Source organism: Eretmochelys imbricata, chromosome 15, assembly GCF_965152235.1.
Source record: "Eretmochelys imbricata isolate rEreImb1 chromosome 15, rEreImb1.hap1, whole genome shotgun sequence".
Taxonomy (NCBI): domain Eukaryota; kingdom Metazoa; phylum Chordata; order Testudines; family Cheloniidae; genus Eretmochelys; species Eretmochelys imbricata.
The window spans coordinates 31353707-31379516 of NC_135586.1; the positions used below are offsets into that span (position 1 = coordinate 31353707).

At 55.0% G+C, this 25810-nt stretch overlaps 1 protein-coding gene across 2 annotated transcripts; it reads left to right on the top strand.

The window, feature by feature from the left end:
* The first annotated feature begins 6290 nt into the window (after nucleotides 1–6290).
* On the top strand, nucleotides 6291–21032 carry ASPHD2 (aspartate beta-hydroxylase domain containing 2). Of its 2 annotated transcripts, XM_077834635.1 has the most exons (6): nucleotides 6291–6338; nucleotides 7825–7965; nucleotides 11787–12926; nucleotides 17008–17121; nucleotides 17643–17738; nucleotides 19208–21032. In XM_077834635.1, exons 3-5 carry the CDS (start codon nucleotides 12041–12043, stop codon nucleotides 17702–17704), a joined length of 1062 nt encoding a protein of 353 aa, XP_077690761.1. In that variant the 5' UTR covers nucleotides 6291–6338; nucleotides 7825–7965; nucleotides 11787–12040; the 3' UTR covers nucleotides 17705–17738; nucleotides 19208–21032. The 2 variants fall into 2 exon arrangements, with proteins under 2 accessions (XP_077690761.1, XP_077690760.1); XM_077834634.1 differs by lacking the exon at nucleotides 17643–17738 and having other exon boundaries at nucleotides 6296–6338.
* The last annotated feature ends 4778 nt before the right edge of the window (nucleotides 21033–25810 follow it).

A 25810-nucleotide genomic window follows, 5' to 3' on the forward strand; every position in this document is an offset into this window, starting at 1 on the left:
TACAGGAGTCCCCCACAGGCCTGGTGCTGATGGGAGATCTCCTGGGACCTTTTGTCCTCCAAAAGGGTTGTGTTGCATTGGTACAGAGATCATGGTAAGCTATGTAAGGTCTCAGCTATATGTGCCCTGCATACCTATGGCAACTGATAACTAACTGCTTATAACCCCTGGAATTCGGTTGCACCAGGCTGGACCCAGCTGCTCTACCTAGAGCAAGTGGTACCCGTCTTCCTCCTTGCCTGGGGTCTCCACCGAAAAAGCAGAACCTGGCATAGAAACAGCAAGATGCTGGCCCACAGAGACACCCAGCTGAATCCTTCCCCACTCCCCCAAGAGCCACCGGGGGGGAAACTCTTTGTGGGGAGCTGAGGGAAAGGGAACGAGTAAAGAGACCCGAGTGACAGGTGGCTGGTTTTGTCAACCGTGTCAGCAAAAGCCTTGGTTTAGGAGGACACCTTCCTTGTTGACTGCAGAGAGGCATTCAGCAGATGCTTCCCCTGTACAATTCCTTTGCTTTAACCAGGTCCCCCTCAGCCGGGGCTGAGGACAGTTCATTGTCTCCTGCACGTTGGACACCTTGTGGTTTTACCCCTTATTAATCTTTGGCAGCTGCTTGCCTCCTGACTGAAAACTAGATCTTGCCATGCAAAAGGCTGGGTGTCCTGGATAGACTGCCTGGGGCTTGGGCAGCTCTCTGCAGAAGAGCAGCAGCTATTGCTGTCTTTAGCAGAGGTACTTTGAAAACCCCACTTCTTGTAATGAGTATGAGCCAAGCATGGGACTCCACCACTCCACCGGGAGATCAGTCGATGGAATAATCTTGCACTCACTCTTTTGCATGCTCACAAAGCTTTTCCTGATAAGACTGCCTAAAGGTCGTTCCCCCCCCTTATATTCATCCACTACTCTCCCCCAATGCATTGCCATAGTCAGCAATCCCACCACCCCCTCAGTAGCATAACTTGGACTGTCATATGCTTTCCCTCGGCATCATCCAGCCCAGTGATATCTATTTCGCGTTTCCAGTCATTCTCTCTAACGCAGCCCCTGAAGCATTTAATTATTTCCCCTTCTGCCCAGCAACCCCAAATGCAAATAAAAGTACAACCCCGTAGACCCAAAGTAATCCCCACAGCCCAGGCATAGGGGAGAAGCTGCAACCAGCCCTGTGACTGCCAGCCCCCATGATTAGGCTCCTCCCCCCATTCCTCCCCAATCAGCTCGTTCCTCAGCAAGCATTGCATAGGTGGTACCCAGAGGGCAGGGCTAGCTCCATTTCTAGCTAAAAGAAGGAAGTCTCAGGTGGCCCAGCCACTCTCTCATAGCTACGTTCTGCACTGTAGGAATTGGATTTGCTTTCCCAGCCCCTTCTCAGCTGCAGCAACTGGAGCCTGAATGGCTGGCAGTGCTGCTCAGGCTAACCAAGTGCACCTGAGTGACCTAGCAGCCACCAGTTACTAACTGAACTCAGCTGCCAGCCGCTTTCAGCAGGGCAGGGGCCAGTACTGCTCCCAGCCACCGAGGGAGGCCGGGATTCACCCTGGTGCTAGGCCTAGGCCTGTTTCCTCAAGGTGCTGCAGTGAGCACCTGTGACTCTCCCTGACTTTAGCAGGAGTTATGGGTGCTCAGCACTGCTGAAGAGCAGGTCCAAGGGGTCTCAAGTTGGGTTGCCCAAAACAGAGGCCCCAAACCCTGGGGCTGCCTTTCAGACAGTGGCTGTGTATGTGCCTCATGGGGAGAACTTGTTCCCCCATACTTCCCCAGCAGCTTAATGGATAACAGCCACCCACAAACAGGGCCGAAAACAGCAGCCAGTGGGGGTGAGGTGCACTGGGGCAGTGACTGAACAAGAGCTGAGGCGGGTTTAACTCCTGGCTACGTCACAGTAAACTCCTTTGAAAGAAAGAGGGGGTGTGCTGTAGCAAAGCCATGCAATGCAAACAACAGCCTCCTAAGTACTAACACATCACGCCCAGGGCGCTGAGCTGAGACCCTAGCTCTGAAAACCACAGGCTGCTGCCACCCCTCGAGCTGCAGTCAGGCTCCTTTACAGGTACTAGTAGCAAGTTCCTTGTCCTCTCTGGCCGGCTCACTAGAGGGCACCATCAGCGCACTGCAGAGCCAGGGCGTTCTCAGGCTGCAGCGAGAAGCTCCCCACGCCCTGTCTCCCTTGGCCGGCGTGAGTCCCTGCGCGGAGCAAGGCTGTGGATTGCACTGCCAGTGGAAATGTCACGAGTGTCCTTCAGGTGGCTCGCGGCGAGTGGGTGCCCCAGACTTTGGTCTGCTCTGTGATGTATGAAGACTGTCTGCTGTGCTGGCGATTGGGGTGTTTCCTGTGGGATAAGCACAGTGGTTTAGTTTAATGGGGGCTGTAAGGAAAAACAAGGACAAAGAAAGGACACTTCTCCACAAACTCTTGAGGGCTGTCAAGCAACAGTGCCCAGACCATTAGCTGTGTGATGATTTTACCTCCTCCCTAGCCAACCTGCAAAACTAATTTTTCCAGAAGGGCCAAAGCCTAGGAACAGTCGAGATCAAAAGGACTATGGCAGTTTAAGAAGGAAGCTGTTCCAGGAGAGTTGTTTGGGAGAACCAGAGTAGGATGCAAGCATCTGCTGGCACGTCTGAAGAAGCTAGGTTACGTCGGGGGAAGGTAAAGCATTACGTACGATAGACCTGCATATAGGTGGTTTTAAAATCCTTTTTTCTCTAGTGCTTTGGTTCTATTGCTAAAATATACAGTGCTCTGGTGTCAGACAGCTGTCTAGTGACCATCAACACCACTAGGCACAGCCACCCAGGTGCCAGAACTCCGTGGGAAGGCTGGGTAAGCATGCTGGATATACAGGGTGCTGACCCCGGGCCTGGTCTAAGGGTGGGAGAATTCCAAAATTCCAGCCCAGGAGAGGTGAAGGCACCAGGCCCGACACCTGAGGGGTGCACTCAGAGACCAGAGAGGGGCAGAGGGGCAGCTAGCTCCATAACTGGGACAGGTGGGGATTGGCATGTCTGGGGAAAGCTCAACTAGAAAAGTACCAGGATTGTCCATTCATGCTTCAGGCAACACCCTGTCCTTCACCTTTTTCCTACCCCATGTTCCCCAATTGTCAGAGCGGGGTCAGCTCCTGTATGGACTGGCTTGGTTGGTCCCATGCTGAAGCACTAGATTCTGACAGGTACTTGGGTTTGGAATCGTACCCTTAGGAGTCTATTCAGAGCAAGAATTTCCCATAAGTGAAGGACTCAAAAGTTAGAATATTGCTAGATTGTCAGTGAATGCATAACATCCCCCACCCACCAGGCATCATCCACTGGGTTTGAACTCAGGCCTTTCAGCACAGACCTCTGTCACCTGAGAACTGAGATAAAGGAGGAAGCACATTAGCTAGCAGGAACATAAAAATTGCCAGAATGGATCAGACCTATCATCCATATACTCTTGTATCTTGTCTCCAACAGTGACTGGCATGAAGTGCTTTCTAGGAAGGAGAAAGGAACCCTGCAGTAGATACATGTCGGATTATTTACTCACTAGGGAAGTCCCCTTCTAGCCCCTAAGAATTAGAAATAGGCTTACACCCTAAAGCAGGATTTATATCCCTTCTAAAACTCTGTTGTTAGAATTAACTGTTACAATGCTGAATATTCTTGATAGCCTCCAGTCCCTCTTTGAATCTAGCAAAGTTCTTGACCTTGACTATGTCCTGTGGCAGTGAGTTCCACACTGGAATCACACACACAGTGAAAGTATTTCCTTTCATCAGTTTTGAATTTGCTGCCTTTTAGTTCAACTGAACGTCCCCTGCCAGCTCTTACATGCTACGTGGGGCAGGCACTAGAAAGACCTCTCCAGTGCATTACATGTGTAGGACAAGTGGAGTCCTAGGCTAGGCCCTACAGACTCTCAGGAATATCAAATGCTGCCCATGATGTGGTGAGACCAAGGGCCTAGTAACCGCTCTGGTCATCTGGCTCCCAGTGCCCATCGCTCAGGTCCCCTTGTGCGGGACCCTGTTCCTGTCCATTTACAGCCTGGGGCTCAGGCCATGGTTGATACAGGACATGGCTGCTGTGCACTGTTCTGCCCAGACCTGCCAAGCCACATGCCCAGGCCCTGCTGGAGCTTCATTCCTAGCATAGGTATGAGTTGGGGATTCCTACAGCGACTCTTCCCTGGATGCTGTGGTGCTCCCACCCCATGGCTCCCTGCAGCCCCAGAGGGGACAGTGCCTTGCAGCCAGGGGATGGGCTGGGAGCCAGGAGGCTGGGGTTGTGTCCCTGAGGGAAGGGGGCCCACTCAGTGGAAAAGCCATTGTGGGGGCCCCCCTACACAGGGCTGGGCCCCCCTACACAGGGCTGGGCTCCTGCTCCTCTGGGGGACTCGCTATCATGGGCAAGGAGCGTCACAGGGGGAGCCCAGCAGCTTGGGAGGGTAGGAGAATAGGGAAACGTGGCTGATCTCTACCCCGAAGGTGACTGGGTGGATGCGAACCCAGCTCTGCCCACGGGGAGGGGATGGGGGGGGCGAGCTCTGCCCCCAGAGGGTGGGATGGAGGGAATGAGGGGGGCCGAGCTCTGCTGGGGGGGAACAGGGGCAAAGGGGTGGCCGAGCTCTGTCCCTGGGGGAGCTGGGGGCAATGGGGAGGCCTGGGGGCAATAGGGGCCGAGCTCTGCCCCGGAGGGAGGGAATAGGGGCAATGCGGGGGCCGAGCTCTGTCCCGGGGGGGAATAGCGACAATGGGAGGGGCCGAGCTCTGTCCCGGGGGGGGGGAATAGGGGCAATGGAGGGCCGAGCTCTGACTTGGGGGGGGTAGGGGCAATGGGGGGGCCGAGCTCTGTCCCTGGGGGGAGATAAGGGGCAACGGGGGGGGGCGGGCTTTGTCCTTGGGGGGAGATAAGGGGCAACGGGGGGGGGCGGGCTTTGTCCTTGGGGGGAAATAAGGGGCAACGGGGGGGGGGCGAGCTCTATCCCGAGGGGGGAATAGGGGCAATGGGGGGGCCGAGGGGCTCTGCCCCGGGCGGGCAATAGGGGCAACGGGGGGGCCGAGGGGCTCTGCCCCGGGCGGGCAATAGGGGCAACGGGGGGGCCGAGGGGCTCTGCCCCGGGGGGGGAATAGGAGCAACGGGGGGGCCGAGGGGCTCTGCACCAGGGGGGGCAATAGGGGCAACGGAGGGCCGAGGGGCTCTGTCCCGGGGGGGGAATAGGGGCAACGGGGGGCCAAGGGGCTCTTACCCGGCGGGGGGGGCAATAGGGGCAACGGGGGAGCCGAGCTCTGTCCCGGGGGGGCAATAGGGCCAACGGGGGGGCCGAGGGGCTCTGTCCCGGGGGGGCAATAGGGGCAACGGGGGGGGGGGCCGAGGGGCTTAGGGGCAATGGGGGGGCCGAGCTCTGTCCCGGGGGGAAATAGGGGCAACGGGGGGGGCCGAGGGGCTCTGCCCCAGGGGGGGCAATAGGGGCAACGGGGGGCCAAGGGGCTCTTCCCCGGCGGGGGGGGCAATAGGGACAACGGGGGGGCCGAGGAGCTCTGTCCCGAGGGGGCAATAGGGGCAACGGGGGGGGCCGAGGGGCTCTGTCCCGGGGGGGGGAATAGGGGCAACGGGGGGGGCCGAGGAGCTCTGTCCCGGGGGGGAGAATAGGGGCAACGGGGGGGGCCGAGGGGCTCTGCCCCGGTGGGGGGGGCAATAGGGGCAACGGGGGGCCAAGGGGCTCTTCCCTGGCGTGGGGGGCAATAGGGGCAACGGGGGGGCCGAGGAGCTCTGTCCTGAGGGGGCAATAGGGGCAACAGGGGGGGCCGAGGGGCTCTGCCCCGGCGGGGGGGGCAATAGGGGCAACGGGGGGGGCCGAGGGGCTCTGCCCCGGCGGGGGGGGCAATAGGGACAACGGGGGGGCCGAGGGGCTCTGCCCCGGGGGGGGATAGGGGCAACGGGGGGGCCGAGCTCTGTCCCTGGGGGGAGATAAGGGGCAACGGGGGGGCGGGCTTTGTCCTTGGGGGGAAATAAGGGGCAACGGGGGGGGCCGAGCTCTGTCCCGAGAGAGGATAGGGGCAACGGGGGGGCCGAGGGGCTCTGCCCCGGCGGGGGGGGGCAATAGGGGCAACGGGGGGGCCGAGGGGCTCTGCCCCGGCGGGGGGGGGGCAATAGGGGCAACGGGGGGGCCGAGGGGCTCTGCCCCGGGGGGAGGCGGGGCCGGGCCGGGGCCGGGGCCGAGGCGGGGCGGTGGCGGCGGCGGGGCCCCGCCCGCTCGGGCTGCCGGGAGTTGTGGTTCGCGCTGGCGGCGGAGCGGGCTGGGGCCGGGCCGGGGCCGGGGCTGGAGCGAACCGAGCGGCCGCGGGCGGCAGGTTGGTAGCGGCCCCGCGGCGCGGGGAGCCCGGGGGGTGGCGGGGAGCCGGGCCCGGCCCCGCGGCTGTGGGGCTCGGGGCAGCGCCCCCCGTCACTCCGGCCCGCGGCCTGGCCGGCTCGGGGCGCTGCCGGGAGGGGGGCTGCCCCCCAACACAGGGCCTAGGGCCGGGGGCGGTGGCGGGAGGGGGGGCCCTGCCCCCCAACACAGGGCCTAGGGCCGGGGGCGGTGGCGGGAGCCCTGCCCCCCAACACAGGGCCTAGGGCCGGGGGCGCTGGCGGGAGGGGGGGGGCTGCCCCCCAACACAGGGCCGGGGGCGCTGGCGGGAGGGGGGGCCCTGCCCCCCTACACAGGGTTTAGGGTCGGGGGCACGGCCCTGCCCCCCAACACAGGGTCTAGGGTAGGGGGTGCTGGCTGGAGGGGCGTGTGTGTGCCCCCCCAGAACCCTTTGGCACAGGGCCTAGGCAGGGGGTCCTGGCTGGAGGGGGGGCCCTGCCGCCCAACACAGGGCCTAGGAGAGGGGGCGCTGGCAGGAGGGGGGTGCCCATGCCTGCCAGGACCCCCCAACACAATGTCTAGGACGGGGGGCACTGGCTGGAGGAAGGTGTCCATGCCCCCCAGGGTCCCTGGCCTAGGGCAGGGACCCTGGCTGGAGGGGGTGCTTGTGCCCCCAGGGTCTCTGGCATGGTGCCTAGGGCAGGGAGCCCTGCCGGTCAGGGCTGCCGAGGGATACCCGGCAGCGCCAAGGGGTGGCTTGCCCTGTTCGGGTGTTAACCTGGGGGGTCCAGTGCTCTGCCCGAGGCAGGGGGAGAAGCGGGGAGCTGGGGCTGCCCTGGTTGTTTGCCTACTTAGCCCCTGTGCCTCCAGCGAGAGATGCAGGCAAGTGGGGCAGCAGGTTGGCCGACAAATGCTAGGGAGCAAAGGAGGAGGCTGACGCTCACACCCAGGCTGTGAGTTCAGATTCCCATGGTGAGGAAGGCTGCAATGTCTGCTAACAGGGCACCCGGGCAGGGTCGTGACCCGCCTCATGGCACGCAGCCCCACGAATGCAGGTGGCTGCTGTAACCCTGCATTGTACCAGAGCAGTTTCATGCCTGGGACTGGGCGTGATGCTCGTGAATCCGTGTCATGCATTCCTTCCTCAGAGCTGTGGGTGCCTGAGACTGGCAGCTCACAAGACAGGTGTCAGTCTGCTTCTCTGCAGTAGATGCAGGATGCTAATGGGGCCTTAATACAGGCCCTGCGGGTGTAAATCAGAGGAAAGCCCAGAAGAGAGTTCCTTTGAGCTGTTGTTCTTGAGACTGGAGAGTTGTGAATGTGTCTGCCATCCGCATATGTCTTGTTGAGGCCCATCATCCCATGCTTGGCTGGGCACTTCATGACACCAGCACAATAGAGACGTTTTGAAAAACAACCCTGGTGTTTCCAACATTGTGGTAACAGACAGCCTTCCCTGCCTCTCCCCAACACTTGTTTATGGTGAGGAGCTTCCCTCCCTGCAGTGAGAACAGAAGATTCCTCAAATGCGGGGCCTGGGACCGTACAGCAAATGACAACAAAACGCTCTCTTTGCTCCGTGGCGATCAGATCCAGAACCCAACAAGGTTGGGACCATGCGTGGTGCAAAGGTCAGTCTGTTGTTTAAAAACTGCCCAGTGCTCGAGTAAGAATCCTTTAGTTTAACTTTCTGCAGCCTCTAATCCTGCCTTGATTCGTTATGTAACATCTTTGCTGCGCATCATCTACGACAGCAAAGCTACATTTTACAACGTGTGCAGCTTCCATGTAATTTTAAATTGATTGTCTCTATTTTGAACTGATTCTGCAGTTTATTAGTAACTGATGCTGAAGCTGCTGGATTCCAGGCCACCAGATGCCTTTAATTAATAGACTGAGACTCAGTATTAAGGTAAAGAGTTTCAGTTTCATTGAATGCATCCAGCCAAACTGGCTAAACCGTTGCAAACAGACCTGCCCCTTAAGCAGTAGTTCCTGTGTGGTCACTGCTTCAGTGGTCCCAAGCCCTGGTCTGAAGTGGAAAGGGGGTTTCTCCTGGCCTGCCAGTGGCACACACGCTTCTGGGAAATGGTTCTGAAGGCATTTCCTGCTGAGCCGGATGCTTGTTGGGGTGTGGCTGAAGAGTTATCCTTGAGGGGCAGGGCTACGGATGACTTTTCTCTGTGGTGAGAGTGATGCCCATGGGTTCCGGTTTGGGTGATGTCTGCACTGGGGTAGTGCTCTCTGATGGATGGAGCAGGCACTTGTACCAGTCCAGGTAGAGACGTGTTTTTAACTCTGTTGACCTTCCCCATTTGATCAGACTGTGACATTAGCTGGTGTGGGTGGGGTATGCTGCCAGGGGCCATTGGCATGAGTATGCCAGGTGATCACCCTGTAGCAGTCAGATGGACACCTCCTCCCTTTGCCTCCTTTGGGATATTAACTTTATCAATCCATGTATTAAAGAAAAGCTTTGCAGTCACCTTGAACCAGCAACTTCTGCAGAAGTCGCCTTGAAACATAAAAATACTTTCAGTACAAATCCCTCCTTTGCCAAGTGCACCAGCTCACCACACACCCCAGGGAGCCCCATAACACAATTACTGATTTAAAGCCCAGACCTGTGTTCAAGGAGTCAGTATTTCAAAGGGATACAACAAGTGCCTCTCCAGCCCATCACAATTCACCGTTCCTTTGCAGACACTACAGAGGTGCCATATGCACTTTGAGGAATTCCCATTAAAGCCCCATGGCTGCACACAGCAGTGTGAAAACTGGGGAACAGAATGGGAGGAAAAGTTAGTTTTGCAAATGTACTTGTTCTAAAAGTGCCCTTTTCTAGTTTGGTAGAGAGCTGCCTCCGCCTTATGCCCCGACCTGCCAGGACCACAGCAACGGCATCACTGCGCAGCCAAAGCACTTAGCCTGCTAGGCCATTTCACCAAGGACTAAGCAGTTTGTGCTTTACATAGAACTTGCTCTGCACATAACAGTACAGAGGACCAGGAGGGTGTTTGTGCTGTCTTACTACTGCTGTGCAAGAACCTTCTCCCCTGCAGCTTTTGCCAGACTCTCTCTCCATCTACTTTAAAATATTTTCAGACAGCCCATCTCTCTCTGTTTCTCATTCTGTACCTCTACTGGTAGCTGTTACATTTGAAGCTTTTCAGGGGACATAGTTTGTACAGAAAATACTATTACAAGATAAATCATCTCTGTATAGTTGAGTAAAGTTATCAGCCACTTTATCCTCCAACTGCTTTATGGCATCTAAATGGCTAACTGCAGTGGATACACATGTCCATTCTCTGCTCTGCTAGCGCACTTCCTTTCCACTAATAGGAGTTACATTTTTGAAAACGTCCACATATTTAAAAACCCCAGCTGTGCTTTTGCCTTCATTCCTCCCTCCCCTTCTTGCTCCAAGATTCCCAGGGAGAGAATTCAGAGCAAACCAATGCGATAGTCAGAGAAGCTCTCTCCTGTTAAAGGAACACTTACACTCAAATCCACTTTGTAAATTCTCCATTCCATTTTCCTGTCAGGTGCTTTCAAAATATCCTTGACAAAAGTGCAGGAACAGAGCAGCCATCTGGACTGGAACTTTGTAGGTATTGACCTTTAAAAACATTGGTTCTTTGTTGGTTTGCCAAAATAATTCTCAGCTGCCCCTCTACCTTGGTCTAATAGTATGAAGGGGCATGGCCTTCCATGAATGCACCTCGGCACCTTTTCAGCTTCCATTTACTGAACAGGGGCTGCTGTTGAAAGGGCAGGGAACTGTGATTTGCTTTATCGGTGATCGGCCTGCCTAAGCCAGTAACTGTGTGTTATGGTGGAGAGAGTTACAGAGTGGAATAGTACCTTCTGCTTGGCGGAATGGTTGGACTTTGGGGGAAGTCTGGCACAGTGGGCCCTAGATTTGCTCTAACCCTGAAGTGGAGAGAACCCCAGTCCAGGATTATGTATATTGTGGCAACTCCCAGAGGCTCCAGTAAAGATCACCACCTCACAGTGTGGGGTGCTATATAAAATATTGTGTATAATAAGACAGTTCCTGCCACAAAGAGCCTACAGTCTAATTAAAGACAATGCAACAAGTGAGTAACAGAGAAAATGGGGAAGGAAGAATGGGGGTAAGAATAGATGGCTGCACAGACTTGCTATGGGCACACACACAGGATGGCTTCAGAGAAATTGAATGAAATTGAGATTTTTTCAAATAAGATATAAACAAAATAGGTCTCAAGTCTGATTACCACGCAGGTGGGAATGAGGTTCCTATGACCCAGTTCTGGTAGAACAAGAGCTGGTGTGAACCCTTGCCCAGAGTGCACAGCGAACCCCATACCTTGTTGGGACTTAGATAAGTTTGGTTAATTAGATGGGGAAAAAAAAAACCCTCCACCCCTCACACCCATCCACACTCACCAATTTATGCGTCTGCCCTTTCTGGTGTCTGCTAGTCACGGCAGTGCCCAGCTGTCAGAGAGGAACTGTTCCCGTGGCATTTCTGAGCCTGCCCAAAGTAGGCAGTATTGGGATCCTGTGAAAGACCCTCAGGACTTCTGCAGATTACAGCTTTGGATACTTCCTCAAGAGCACAGACGTCCGGGGCCTTGTCTGAGCAGACCCTCTGGTCCTGGAGGAGCTCCCCTCTCTAGTAACTTCAATCCACTGCTTTGCTATACAGAGCCAAGGAGCGCTGTATGCTCCAGGGCGTCCCTCTCCCTGCTGCCCTGCAGGGGGCACTCATTTCCACTGTGTGTGTCTAAAATGAGAAAAGCTGGCCTTCCACCGAGATGGATTCTGTTGTTAGTAACAACCCGAGTGGTGGTATCTGTTCTCAGTGGAAAGCACTCTATTCCCTGGAAGGAGAGTCATTTCAGAGCCTTTTGATTGAAATGTAATCTGTGATGTGGTATGAGATACATCTGTTAAAAGAACATTCCCAGCTTCTCCCCTGACTATGAATGGACCAGATTTTAGAAGTGATGCTGTAGCAGGCAGGAGGCAAGGATCAGGGGGAGCAGCACTGGCTAGTGCACAGGGCTCTAGGAGAGAATGGAAGAATGTGCACGAGTAGCAAGGAGAGAAGGGACAGAGGCTTGGCTGGGTAATCACTTGATGCTCCCCCAACCGGGTGCACATCCTGTTTGAGATTCATGGAATAAAATGGGGGTGGGAGGGATGGAGGAAACACAGCATAAGACAGTGTCCATCTTCTGATTAAGATACTCGGCAGGGTTGGGGAAGGGCCTCGTTTCCTGTTCAATCTTTATTGGTCCAAATACTTTCACTTAAATGACTCCCCTTTGCTGAGTTCCTACAGCTTTTGGAATGGGATGCGGATCTCCTCAGAACAGCAAGCAGATGCTGAATCTGAAATACAGTGAGTAATTCCAGACTGAAAAAGCCCTAATGCCCATCTGGGTTCTTGTTTTTTCAGACCCTGCCTGTCTGCGCTGCGTTTGAGAATGAATAACCTCAGAACCTTGGCAGGGATGCCACAGCTGATGCATCACTAACGATAGCAGCACTGTAGGGCTTCCTGATACTCTGAGGCACAGGCCTTGTCAAACATGTAGATGTGAACACTAACAACCTGCCACTCACTAATGCAGTGCTTACAAGCGTCCAGGGAACAGGTACAACTATGCTTCCCCATGGCAAGCCCTTCCCTCCGTGCCCCTACTAACCTGCATGGTGTGGGTGCCTTTAAGAACCGCGAGGACGGATCACCTGGCCCTTTTATACACCTCTAAGAACAGCTTCACAAAAATGTCTTTGGAGTGGCTGATGGACTGGAGCTGGTCACTGGATGGACTCCGGGAGTTCATAGCTACAGGGATCCAGTCCTTCCGGGACTGTGACACCAGTGCACTCACTGCTGTTGCTTGCCTCTTGGTCCTGTTTGTTTGGTACTGTTACCACGTTGGCAGGGAGCAGCCCCGCACATATGTCACTGTGAATTCCCTCATGCAGAGCTCCGATGCCAATAGCTTACAGAACGGGTACGCTTACTGCCACTCCCCCGAGTGCGTGCGCTGCACACGTAACGACGGGCTTAACCAGAAACTCTATCACAATCTGCAGGAATATGCCAAGCGCTACTCCTGGTCCGGCATGGGCAGGATCCACAAGGGCATCCGAGAGCAAGGGCGCTACCTAAACAGCCGACCATCCATCCAGAAGCCAGAAGTCTTCTTCTTACCAGACTTACCGACAATGCCCTACTTCTCACGGGATGCTCAAAAACACGACGTGGAGTTGCTGGAACGCAACTTCCAGACCATCCTGTGTGAATTTGAGACCCTCTACAAAGCTTTCTCAAACTGCAGCCTCCCGCAAGGATGGAAGATGAACAGCACGCCCAGCGGGGAGTGGTTCACCTTTTACCTGGTAAACCAGGGCACGTGCGTTCCCAAGAACTGCAGGAAATGCCCACGGACGTATCGCTTACTTGGGAGCCTCCGCACCTGCATTGGCAACAATGTCTTTGGGAACGCGTGCATCTCTGTGCTGACCCCTGGCACGGTCATTGGGGAGCACTATGGACCAACCAACATCCGCATACGATGCCATTTAGGTATGTATCCAGCAGAAGCAGAGAAGAGTTACAGGTATTTTTCTTCCTCCTTTGTTGCTAAAACTGATGTTAGTTCTCCCAAGGCTGTGGAATTTAGTGAAGAGTCTGCTGTATTTTCAAGGTACTGAGTTCAAATCCTGACAGGTTTAGTCTGTTCTCATCAAAGTTTAAGGAGGATTTAGAGACCATCCTATGAAGGGTAAAAAAATTATATATGGATTATCCTAAGCTAGGATAGTCAGAGGGGTCATGATCGCAGTTGAAAGGGAAAGGAGGGAATCATTCAGTCTCGGAAGATGCAGCTCAGGGCACAGTGGCCTTGAGCTAAGGAAGGAAACGTACGCTCAGATTTTAGGAAACTGGAGTCAGAGAACCTGGGTAATAAAGAAGCGACTCTGGGTGAGGAGTGTCCCTGCAAACACTCCTGAACCAGTGAGAGCAACTGTAAGGATGGATGGAAGGTCCTGCACGAGGCACGGCTTCTCTCTGTCTGCTAGCTCTGAGCCTGGTCTCAGATTGCACACGACACCCAAAGCCACCGAGGAGCCAGACATTGGTATTTGTCTCTCCAGGAGCTGATCCTGGTGTTTTGCTGGGGGTTGTTTTTGTTTTTTTTTTAAGCACAATAGGAACATTACGCCAGAGCTCCCACTGGGTGCTGCACCTTCCCTGCAAAATGCAGGAAGGGCTCTAGCCACCCCACTCTGCTGGGAGCTCTCCATGACCTCTAGCTCAGCAGCCAAGGGGATTTCTCCTCCTCTCCCCATACCACGTTTTCTCCCAGACCTTTTAAAACGGCATGGGCAGACAACACTTAGCTTGATTGCAAGCTGGGCGGGCGGGACGCGCTCACTGCCTGGGACACTCTGAAGTGACGGGGCCTTTCTGGGCTGCCCCAGACACTGCAGCTGCTTCCACCTGAACCATGAGGGGACTCTGAACTGGCATGGAAACCGGCAAAGCATCGCTTTAGATACCATCCCTCCTGAGCCAGGAGAACAGAATCTTAGTCGCTTTGGAGTCTGTGCCCCTCCTCCTGCAGCTCTATCATCTGGAGGCGGGCTGCCGTCAGTGACTCAGGTTTTGCTGCTGTGAGATGACTGTCATGCAGAAGGGTCTGCCTCCAAGCAGCAGCCTCAGGAGGGGCAGCTCTAACTGAAGCTGCAGGAGCCTGTTTTTGTGCACATCAGCCATCCCTTTGAAAAGCAAGGGGAGGAGAGGCCCAGACACCATTTGGCCTCTGCAGATTGGTCTCCAAGCAGAGCCCAGTACCTACAGCTCAAGGAGCTGAAAGCCTGGATTCCTGTCAGTTCTTGGGAGCCCTCTAGCCCTTGGGAGAGCCTGGCTGGGAAAGTGTCCCTGCTGCGCATAGCCAGGATTCTGGAACATAGAAAACAATAATGTTTGTGGTGGGGGAAGAATCTGCTTGTGGCCCTGCTGGCACACCCTACACGACTGGCCAGCCACCTCCGCCAGGCACACACTTGCTGGCACTTGCTTGTTGTTTTTAAGCTAGAGGCAAGCTTTGAAGCAGCTCTCTAGCCCCAGAGCTTCACCAGGTCAGCTAGAGCCATGCTCCCCTTCCCCCTGGCTAGCCGTGGAGCTGGCTGAGTCTGGCCTGGGGAGGAGGAACAAGCAGAGCTCTCCATCAACGTCCCCATCTCCTCTCCTTTGGACAGGCCTGGCCGAGGCACCTAGGAGCGGGACAGAAGGAGCAATGCACCTATTCGACACCACCCGCCAAGGCTCCCACCTGCTCAGCCTTGCTGGCTGTTTATCCCCTCCCATAAAGTCAGAGCAGCAGCGTCCTAGGTGGAGTCACAGCGAGGGGCCTGGCTACTGCCAATATAGAACCTTCCTTTGTCAGGCCTCGCCCGTGGACTCCATGCCTCATTGCGCCCCCAGGGCGGGAGCCACATGCCCAGCATTGCCTTGGGCTGGCCTCCAGGCTTCTCAACTGTAGCTTATCTGACTTGTGCACAAGTCCAGGGCCATTTGCAGTGTAAGCTGGTCTGCCCAGAGCCTCTCAGGGAAGGGGGGTAGCCCGGCAGGGCACCCCAGAGTGCTCTTTCCCTGCCTTAGTGCTAAGGTCCCAGCTCCCCCAGTGGAGAGCAGAGACTTTGGTGTATTGAAAGCCCTCTATGAGACCCTACCTTGCTCTTGTTCATTTGTCAGCTTGCTGCAGCACCCCGGTGTGCCCTGCCTCAAGGAGCCTGCCATTGGAGTAGCTAAACCTCTGTTTACTGTGAGCTTGTTGCTGAACTGCCTTATTGCACCATCTCTAGGCACAGGTTCCCTGGCTCTCGTCCCTGGATGCCCAAGTCCAGGAGCGGGGCTTTCTTCAGGCTTCAAGCACTGCTTCAGCCTGTCCCCTTCAGCCCCGAGGGTGTCAGCTAGACATTGCTAACCCAGTGCGCACGCAATGATCAACTCTCCTCCTCGCCCATCTTCTAGGATGGAGCTTCTGCTGCAGAGAGGATTTGGATGGAGCTTCTGCAGCTCAGGACAGTATGTGTGGAGGGAGCCAGGGTTTGTTTTGCAGTCTCTGAAACATACATCAAAGAAACATAAACATGCTCCTGGGCGGCTGGGAGCCCCTGCTGTACCCACATGTTTTTGGCACCAAAGTCAGTCTCCTGCTGTGGGTGTGCGGGATGCCTGGGGCTCCGAGCAGCAGCGGACACATGCCATATGTTCCCATTTGAGAATCGTGAGTGTCCTGAACCCTCTGTCTCCCCCCAGTTATACACAGTCTATTGGCCCCCTTGTAGCAGCTTGATCCCCAGTCTGGAATGAGGAACGTTCCCTTCACAAATCACAAGGAGTCAGCTGCTTGCTGGGCGTCCTTGGTGTATTAATGTCTCCATAAAAGTACAGTTTTCTCAGTGGCATTGGTCAGTCCATAACATCCAGTGTAGCTGGGGCAGCCTGTATTTCTACCATCTAGGTATATGTAAGGCCACTGTCCCCATAGTATCTGAGCACCTGGCAAGCATTGCTGGATGTTGTCCTCACGGCACCCCGGGAGGTGAGGCACTGCTAGCCGCATGGTACAGAGGGGATCCGAGCCACCAGGCAGATTAAATGACTTGGCCAAAGGCACACAGGGAGTCTGTGGTTGAGCCAGAAATTGAACCCAGGTCTCTCGAGAGTCCCAGTCCAGTGCAGAACATCTCTGCTTCCCTCAGACTTCAGATCCAAAGCCAGAGAAATGCACCAGGATTCCTGTGCCTTTGGGCACCGTGCAGCCTCAAGGATCCCCCCAGGTCCCCCCAAAGAAATGAGTCTGTGGTATCAAGCTAATTCATGGCAGGCACTGAATATACAACGAGCCTGCAGTTACCACACAGGGTTGTATGGCTGTCAGGCCCTGGATTGAGGGGTGCCCTTGCGGAGCTGGGTGTGGGTGCAGGCCAGGACTGAAGTGCATTGGCTGAGCTGGGTGGGGAGCCAGACCTGGAATATGATGTGGAAGCCCCGTGTGCCCTGAGCACCTGCCCGAGTTCCAAGCACTGCAGATCGAGTGCAGCATTTCTGTCAACATTTACTGCTGTCAGAATTCTGGCTCAGCACCAGCCCTGCTAAGAGCCATACACATTTGGGACACAGAAGGAAGCGGCTCCTTACTCTCCAGCCCTTCCTGCAGTACAAGCCACATCACCATTCACCACCCACATGCAGCTCACTGCTCGGATTTCATCCCTGGGAGTCAGTTCCCTCCTTAAGAACATCACAAGCTCTCCTGAAACGCGGTTTGCTAACATGGCCATTAAACGCCAGGGGCAGGCTGCGCTGGGCAGCTGCTTGTGGCAATGTACTGCACCTTGCAGCTCTGGCTTCAGGCTGGTGAAGCTCAGCATGATGGGAGAGTGATGCAATAGGGGGGTTGGAGATGCAAACCACAGCTGCCTGGTAGCAGGGTTACAATGGGGCTGGGAGAAAGCTGTACTCCAGGGCTTGGCCCACAGCTCAGACAAAGGGTTCACCTGGTCCCTAAAGAAAAGGGATGGTTTAACCACCTAGACACAGCTCCCCTGACCCACAGGTGTCCTCTTTTCCCTCCCATGTTTTGTACCTGAAGGTCTGAAGACTCCCGGCAACTGCGAGCTGGTGGTGGGCGGCGAGCCCCAGTGCTGGGCTGAAGGCCGATGCCTCCTGTTTGACGATTCCTTTCTGCACACTGCATTTCACGAAGGCAAGTACAGCATGCCCAGCTCCTGCCAGGCTCACTGCTTCTAGACACGCCCCTGCCACCTCACCTCACTCGGCTATCCGCAGCCTTTACATTCAGACTCCTCCAACCCCAGTAAGGGAGGGATAAGCTGGGGCAGGTACAGCAGAACCTCCTCCAAGGCCTGGAAAGGGTTGGGTCAATGGTTTGGCTTTCCCTTTGTTTCCCTGCACTCCTAGCACTCAAAACACTGAAAAAGGCAGGAGGTCGGTCCCAGCCAATAACCAGAAGGGGCTAGGAATCTCAATGAGGCCTCTTCCTTCCAGATTCTGCACCCAGCCCCCTCCCTCAGAGAGGCGTTAGGTACTTATCCAACCCAAGCCTTTTGTGGCTTACACATCACTAACCCCCAGCTGCTCCTGGAGAGACAGCACACACAGCTTCCAAAGAGCCCTTGGCCCACTCCACCTCGGCAGTCAGCTGCTTGGCCTGACTTGTGTTTGCTTCGATTTTGTGGCGTTTGTGACTTTATTTCAACCTTGCAGAATTGTCACAAGCATTTGCTAGCCCAAGCCTGAGGCCTCCTTCTCTGCCTTTCCCATGGTGATGGGGAGCATGAAAACCAGCATGTTGCTCCGCAGGTGGGCAGACATTTTGCAAAGCTGCTACAATATAAATGCAAAGGGCAACTGTCTCCTGATTCCCCACTTCCCCAGAGCAAGGTTCCTTGCCTGGGAGCCACCCAGTGCCACGCAAGCCAGTTTTATGGCAACTAACAGTAACAGACAGCATCACCGACAAGTTAGGCTGTGACAAATGCTGGGAAGTGTTTGATATGCTTTGTGCCAGGTAGTCTCTTTGCCTCAATACAGGGAGGGAAGCTCAGACTCTATCTGCTACCTCCCACCCAGCCTCAGTGAACGCTCTGCCCCAACCAGTTACCCAGATCTTCTGCCATTTCCCAAGTACTCACGCTTGGTAGCAGGAAGCAGAGTTTCCTTGTGGGTTGGGTCGGGTCTGGTCTGGTCTGACTCCTGCTTCTGGCACAGGTGTTCCTGCTGAATCCATCTCCTCCTCAGGTCAGATGCCCTCTGACTCCTCCCCTCTGACTTTGGGCTGGTGCAGCAGGAAATACGGCTGGGTCTGCTGCTGCAACTGTCTTCCCCTTGCTTGGGCCTGGTTCGTGCTCATGCTGCTCACAGCCCCAGGGGAAGGGATAGGAGCCCTGTACCTGTTTTATGTCCCTTTCCCTTCACTTGGGTAGAGCTGCTTCTCATTGGGGAGCTCTGCTGAATTAACATGTATGAGTGGTTGATGGCATAGGAACAGCTGCCGTGCTGTTTTACGCAGGGAGTACTTTGGGGAAAGTGGGTACTGCTCCCCATATAAACTCTCCTGCAGCTACGGGAAAATGCTGAACCACTCCACCACCTGGGGCGGGAGCAGGGGCACTGTGCTGCGGGCAGGGCTCTGTTTCAGATGAGAGCCTGGCCAACTGTCAGTAAATAACTCCTGTCCCTGTGGGTTGGACACAGTGGGGCCCAGTGCTAGAAGCCTCCATGGAATAGACACCCCCCTCTCCCCAGCGTTCTGGCCACAGTCTAGAGGGGGTCATTACATGCTGCCTCATTCAGATGCCTTATGTAGTTCCATGGACAGGCAGAGTTTCACGTCCTGTTCCCAATGGTTCTGTGGCACCGTTGGACATTGTACAAGTGGCTGACGTACCTACCCCTGCGGAGTGGGGGGGGGGGCGTTGTACAACCAACAGCCTGAAGCTCTGGGGCTCCGTCTGGCTGAAAGACCCTCTCAAAGGTCTGGGGTGGCGGGCAGGGCTAGGGGCCCTGTGGTACAGACTTGTGGGGCAGGGGCAGAGCCCTCCTTGTTGCACTGTGAGCGCCCCTGCCGTACTTCCCAGGCGGGCTCCAGGCTCGTTTCTGTCCCAGGGCAGGGCAGCGTGCTGACAGCCTTAGTCAGAAGAGCAGAGCCCCGCTGCCTGCCAGGTCGCTGTTCTGAGCACATGAGAAGGGAGATGTGTGCATGGGGGTTCCTGAAGCTAGCACAGGGACCCTGCTCGTGCCTCATGGCTGGGCTCTTGTGTTCTGTGTAGGTTCCCCCGAAGAGGGCCCTCGTGTGATCTTTATGGTGGATTTGTGGCACCCGAATGTTGCAGCTGCCGAGCGCCAAGCCCTTGATTTTATCTTTGCTCCAGGACGATGATTGTGCTGCTTTGCCATAGTGGGTTTGAGGGCAGGTGGCTGGCCTACCGGGCTTTGCCTCATGCAGCCCCGCTGCTGTTCCATCTCCACCCGTGGAAGCCTGCCTCACTGGAAACCTTTCTCATAGCACATACAGTGTTGGGTTTTCCCCTTTCTGGGGTTATTGTAAATGGAAGCTTCCAACTTGCATTAACTTACAGTCTCTTTCTTTCCATCATTGCTTCAGGGATTTCTTTCTGCCATGAGAGTGCATTATTTTCACTCTGTGATATAGATGCGGTGCCACTGTACTATGTGTTATGTTGCTACTGTGTTTGCAGCGTTCAGAATTAGAGTAACAAAATCAAGGGTGTTTGTTCGAATGTAATAATGTAACGTTTCTTGTGGTCACCAAAAAAACAAAAAAGTCAGCTAAGTGCTGTGCTCAGCCTGTCTTTGTCACTGTTTACGGTCACCGTGCGGACAACTCAGACAGCCAGATGGAAATGGCCGAGGAGCATGGTGGTCTCCCTGCTCCTTTGTGCAGAATAACTGCTCTGGGGCAGAGAGCATTCAGACCCCTTGCAAACCTGAAGCTGAAGAGCATGATGGTGCTTTGCAAACACAAGCTCTGTGCTAGCACATGGCATTGGGGCTGTGGGGCTGGAGGCTTTTAAAAACATTTTCCTTCTGTGCGCGAATAGCACGGCAGGTGGATGCCTAGGGCTGGGATGACGGCTCCAGTGCATTTGAGCAGAAGGTGTCTGTCCCTGAGCCTGCTGCCGCAAGCCCTTGCTTGGTCAGATTGGCTGTGAACACACAAAACAGCATTTCTGGTGCTTTCAGCTGAGCTGTTAGTGACCAAGGGGCTCAGCCCCAGGCAGACGCTGTTAAGGAGAGTTACACAGAAAACCTGAACCTTACGTTTGACCAAAGGTTTTTGTTAATTGGCCTAAACCCCTCATAGAGCTGTTACCTTACACTTTCAGAGCCCTGGGCTGGGATATACGCACCAGCTACTGGGGCCTCAGCGGTGGGGCAAAGGGATGAGTTGTATGAAAGTAGAGAGTAACCGCATGAGTTGCCCAAGCACCCAAGGAAGTTGGTCTGTGTCCGGTTCTCAGTCTTCTCTCTCAGTGCATGGAATGGTAGAGCGTCAAACTGCCCTCTGCAGGTGGTATTTAATAACTTAGCCTAGTTCTAGAGCAGAAGGGAAATAGCCTTCTGCCTACCTGTAAGAGTCGTGTCCACCAGCTAAACTGTGTTTTTCTTGGAGAGTATCTAATTGTCTGTGTGTCTCAGTACAGAGCTAGTGTCAGGTGTATAATGTGTAACACAGCATGTCATGTATACAGCCAAATGTACTTACTGTTCTGACTAGAAAGCAAATGTGATAATGGGTAACTGCTGGAGGAGGAAAATGAGTCCATGAGGGTCCCTGGATTACTCACTACTGAATGATGTACAAGGGAAACTGCTGGAGGAGTTCAAATGAGTTTTCTACACAGATTTTTCAGTGATTAAATTGCAAGATAAGGCAGAAGTTTCAAATACATGAAGTATTTTTACACAAATATCTTCTTAAAAGAATACGTAACGTGCATGATTTCTACGCACATTGAGTACTTTGTGATAGAATTACAAAGGAAGCAGGCTGACACAGTAACTGTGTTACAGTTTGGTGCCATTTGTACCAGTACATAAGGAAGATTATCAATAAACAGTTGTGGTGAAAAATGGAACAGGCTGTGTGTGTGTGGGTAGGGGATTTCCTCCACTTGCCACTGAGATGGCTGGTTTGCAGTGAAGACCTGGGACTTTGGATCCTTGCTATGTTGCCAGCTTGGGCCTGCTAAGACACCCATTACATGCAGTGCTGGCAGGTGGGAGGTAATGTACTAAGGAGAGCAGCAAGACCAGCTTTGGAGCAGAAGCTCTAGGAGGAAAGACTACAGGGAAGCAGGTGTGGCTAGGACTGAGAAAAGGCCACCATGCAGAGCTAGACCTATACTGAGAGGCTGTAAAGAGGACAGAGAGCAGCTGTCAGGCAGAGGACAGAAGAAACAGACTGGTTTAGTTCAATACCGAACACTGCTAAGAGGAGCATGGGCTGTAAAGCGCAGGGCAGGGCCAACGCCGCAGCTCCATGGGAGGTGTGCCAGGTGAGAGCAGACACCCTTCAGCATGCTGGTTCTAAGACCAGATGCCAATGATTGGCACAGAACTGTTCAGATTAGCACCAGTTGTTTCAGAGAAGTTGGTTTTTGGAAGAGCCAGAAAACCTCCAACCGCCCCACCTCATCAGTGCAGAAGAGAGCTGATGTTTGACTGCAACCCTTCCACATGCAGGATGTCGGCAAGGGTAAGAACATGGCCGTAGGGGCAGTCACAAGGGGGGGTTGCTGCTCCTGGCAGGGCCAGCGCAGCTCCCCTCCTCGACATGCTGTGGCGCAAGAACACCACATGCAGCGTCAGATCCCGCTGCCAGCGCCCCGCGGCCGTGAAGCCCAGTGCGATGCTAGTTAAGTGCCAGGACAGGCATGTGCGTGTGAAGCAGGACAGCACCAACGCAGCCTGCCCCCGGAATTCCCTCGGGGGGCTGTGGGAAATGGCAGCAGGGCCCAGGGCAAGAAGCAGATTTATTGCTCTGTAATTCAGTGTATTGCAGTAAATAAATCTTGTTTCACTGCTTCTGCCCGAGCTCATCTGAGCTCATTTGCACCTGGTTATCCTCTGGCAGGACACCCCCCGTGCACCAGCCCAGACACACTCAGAGCGTGTCACCCTCTGAACTCCTGGAGCTGGGGCTGCCTCAGCCTTCCCCAAACCAGCACTGCGAGCCACAGTGACTCTCAGGAGCAAATGCTGGGAGACCCCAGAATCTTCTGCTGGGGAGCATGTGCTTCCCAAGGGGCAGGGCTGCAGGGAGGCTGCCCTGCTCCCCTCCCTACTACCCCCCACAGCACTTATTCCCCAAATGCAAGCCGTTACCCCGCCCTGTGCGTGATGGAGGAGCATGAGTGGGCTCCACCACAGTCAGCTGCCCCAAGGCCCTCAGATTGCTGGGGAAGCTTGTAATCAGCTTGACACAACTGGGCACTATCCACAGCTCAGCTTGAACCTGGTCATTCGTGGCTAGCTGGGCGGCCATGAGCGCCCAGTATTCGCTTTCACAGGTCTCGTGTTTGCGCTGGCTGGGCAGCCTGTGCCAGGACCTGGGGCTCAGGACAGAGCTGCCCGTGTGGAGGGCCCACCTGTACGTGGCTGCCACAGCTAAGAGTGCCACAGCAGCAGTGCCCACTTAGAGCTGTGTGAGCTCCCTGGGCAGCCATGGTACAGTCCAGCACCCCCTGCTACCCCCCAGCCCCCCAGCTCAGAGAGCTATTACGCCCAGCTGGAATGAGACCCTGGCAGAGCTATGGCGATACACACTCAAGGCTAAAAATGGCCAGGTCCAGGGCAGCTTCAAGGGAAGCTTAACCAGCAGTACAGTGAGGGTGAACAGCAGCTCTGCTTCAACAGTCACCCAACGCCTGTGCCCCAAAAGGTCTGAACAGACACGAGAATCGCTGTAATCCAAAATGCAGCCAGCTCTAGGGTAGAACACAGAGCAGCACACCACCACATCGGATGAGACTATGATGCTCTTCAGGATTCCCTGGGTATTTCCACAGCATCCACTATATCGAGCTATTCACCACCAATACAAGTACCAGTATCCACCTGACACCGCAGGAAGAGCAGAGGGAGGCAGAACGCAGTTACCCAACTGGAATCCAGCAGGGCTGACGCACACTCAGAGACATCACTGGCAAGTCTGCCTGTGCCTGTTAAATTTAATAACTCAGATGTGCACCAGCCCTGCCTGTCCTGTCAATTGCACAGACTAGACCCGACACCATGCCTGTTGGAAACTAGCCATGAAGTCCACAGGCCCTGAAGTCGATGTAAACTGTAGCCCAGGTACTGTGCTGTGAACTGGCAGAGCAAGATGGCTCAGAGAGGCACTGAGATCCAGTGGTTAGAGTGAATGCCAAATCTCCTGACTTCCACTCATCTGCTGTGTGACCGTGGAAAGTCACATCCCCTCACTGCATCACTGACCACTTGACCCACTGAAGCCACCCGGGACTTGCATTTTAGTTCTTTAGGCAAGGGACGGGCCTAGCTCCCTAGACAGGTTCCACTGCTCCTTGTGTCTGAGCTGCAGAGCGGGCCAGGAGAAAGGCTGCAGACTGAGCCCACTCCCCAAGGGGCAAGGACCCAAACCAAGCCCATCTCATTCTACCAAGAGCACGTCACACCCATTTATACAGTGCCTGACCCCTGGGCACTGCATATTACCATTCGGAGAGCCAAGAGCCCATGGCTTGCCTCACCCTGCCACATGGCACCCAGAGCGACATACCCTCTCACAGCCTCTTCTGAAGGCCAAGCCACTGTGGTGTGTAGCTAGTCAGCTCCCATTTGGGTAGGACCCAGATGCCACAGCCCATGACTTACAGCAACACCAGGGCACGTGCCTGAAGCGGAGCGGAGCATCTCAGCGACAGCCACAAGCGCAGTCAGCTGCAGATGCAGAGCTAGAAGATGGGGGAAACTTGCCAGCTGCCCCGATTTCTGTTCTCCCCGCTCAGAGAAAGGGCCACCAGCTTGCAGGGAAGGGTTTCCCAAAACGATCTGGGGAAGCATGTCCAGCCCCCTGCTCCAAGTCCATCAGTGGCCTTGGGTAGGGGAAGTCTGAGGAAGCAGCTCGCTGCATTGCTGGTCAAGCATCTGCGCCTGAAGAGTAAATGATCAAAAGCACACAGGCAACTGGGTGACATGTCCCACACGTCACTCGGCTCCAGAGGCGCCAGGCGTGGTAGCAGGGCTCCCAGGCTGCGATGCACTTGGACCCGCTCTGCCCTCACAGCGGCCGCTTTTTAGGGGTTCTTTTTAACACCACTGTTCTCTCGAAGCACAACAAACTCCAACACGACACGACCCAGCGTTGGGCTGCTCCTGAGACAAGTGCCCTCTCCATAATCACATGCCTGGGATGGGCCTCACCGTCCAGATGTAAGGAGTAACGGAAAACAAGGGCATCGCCGCTGGGAGCGTGGCTGACAGATGGCACAGCGGCTTGTAGCAGACGATTTCTGAAGACAGCAAATTTGTGTATTTACTTTCTGCTTCATTACTAGATGATCATAATGACCTTCGGACCTTAAAGTCTAGGATTCTATTAGATGTGCCCAATGGCCTGTGAGGGGATGTTTGATGGGGTGGGATCTGAGTTACTACAGAGAATTCTTTCCCAGGTGTCTGGCTGGTGAGTCTTGCCCACATGCTCAGGGTTCAGCTGATCACCATATTTGGGGTCGGGAAGGAATTTTCCTCCAAGGCAGATTGGCAGAGGCCCTGGGGGTTTTTCCACTTTCCTCTGTAGCATGGGGCATAGGTCACTTGCTAGAGGATTCTCTGCACCTCAAAGTCTTTAAACCACGAGTTGAGGACTTCAGTAGCTCAGACATAGGTGAGAGGTTTATCGCAGGAGTGGGTGGGTGAGATTCTGTTGCCTGCGTTGTGCAGGAGGTCAGACTCGATGATCATGATGGTCCCTTCTGACCTTAAAGTCTATGAGTCTACGAAGAGCTACCTAGCGTCTGTCCCTACTCAGGCCTTTTACACAGCCCATCACGGGGGCGTCGTTCCCTTGCTCTTCACAGATCTCAGTCACCCACTGATCAAAGCTCCCAGGGTGGGAGGCTGCATAATCTCCCTGTAACACGCTGGGGGCACGAGGGAGTATTCCGGCAGCGCCTAGCAGCTCAGCTTGTTGTCACACAGCTGCTTCGGCCAGACTCCGAGACTTCCCTGCCTCAGAGAAAATCTGGCTACTTTGCTGGGGAGCAGCAAGGCTGTGGAAAGACCCACAGCAACCAATGTCTGCATGGCGTCAGGACACCATCTGGCTAAGTACAGGCAGCAGCCCCTGGGGCCAGAATGTCCGAGAACGCTGCCCACTGCACTAGGGCGGAGACAGGGACAGGATTCCTTGCTCACCTGCAGGGTGGAGTGTGCTCTCTCTGGCTCCAGGACATGAACAATATGCAAGCTGGTTGCAGTGCAGGGAGCAGTGCCCTGGCACTGTGCCGACCTTTCACATCAGTCGTCGCTGCATGCGGAAGATCAGCTTTTCAGCCCATGCCAGGAACCACAGCAGACTAGCTGCTGCTTACATTTCTACACAGGGCACCTACCACTACAACTCTCTCAGCTACTGGACCAGCATTCGTGGGGAGCTTGGCAGCGGTTGGAGCAGAGAAGCCTGGCCACACTTAGCTGGCTGCCCTCCTGTCTGCTGAAATGCTTTTCTGCTGACAAAGTGGGGGCCAGACTCCACCACACCCAGCAAGCCAGGAGCTGAATCTTCCTTGAGCTCACTGAGCCACCCCGCTAAGGCCTGCACAAAGATGCCCTGTAAACAGACAACAATGAAAATGGGGTGGGGACCCCACTGGAAACCATGA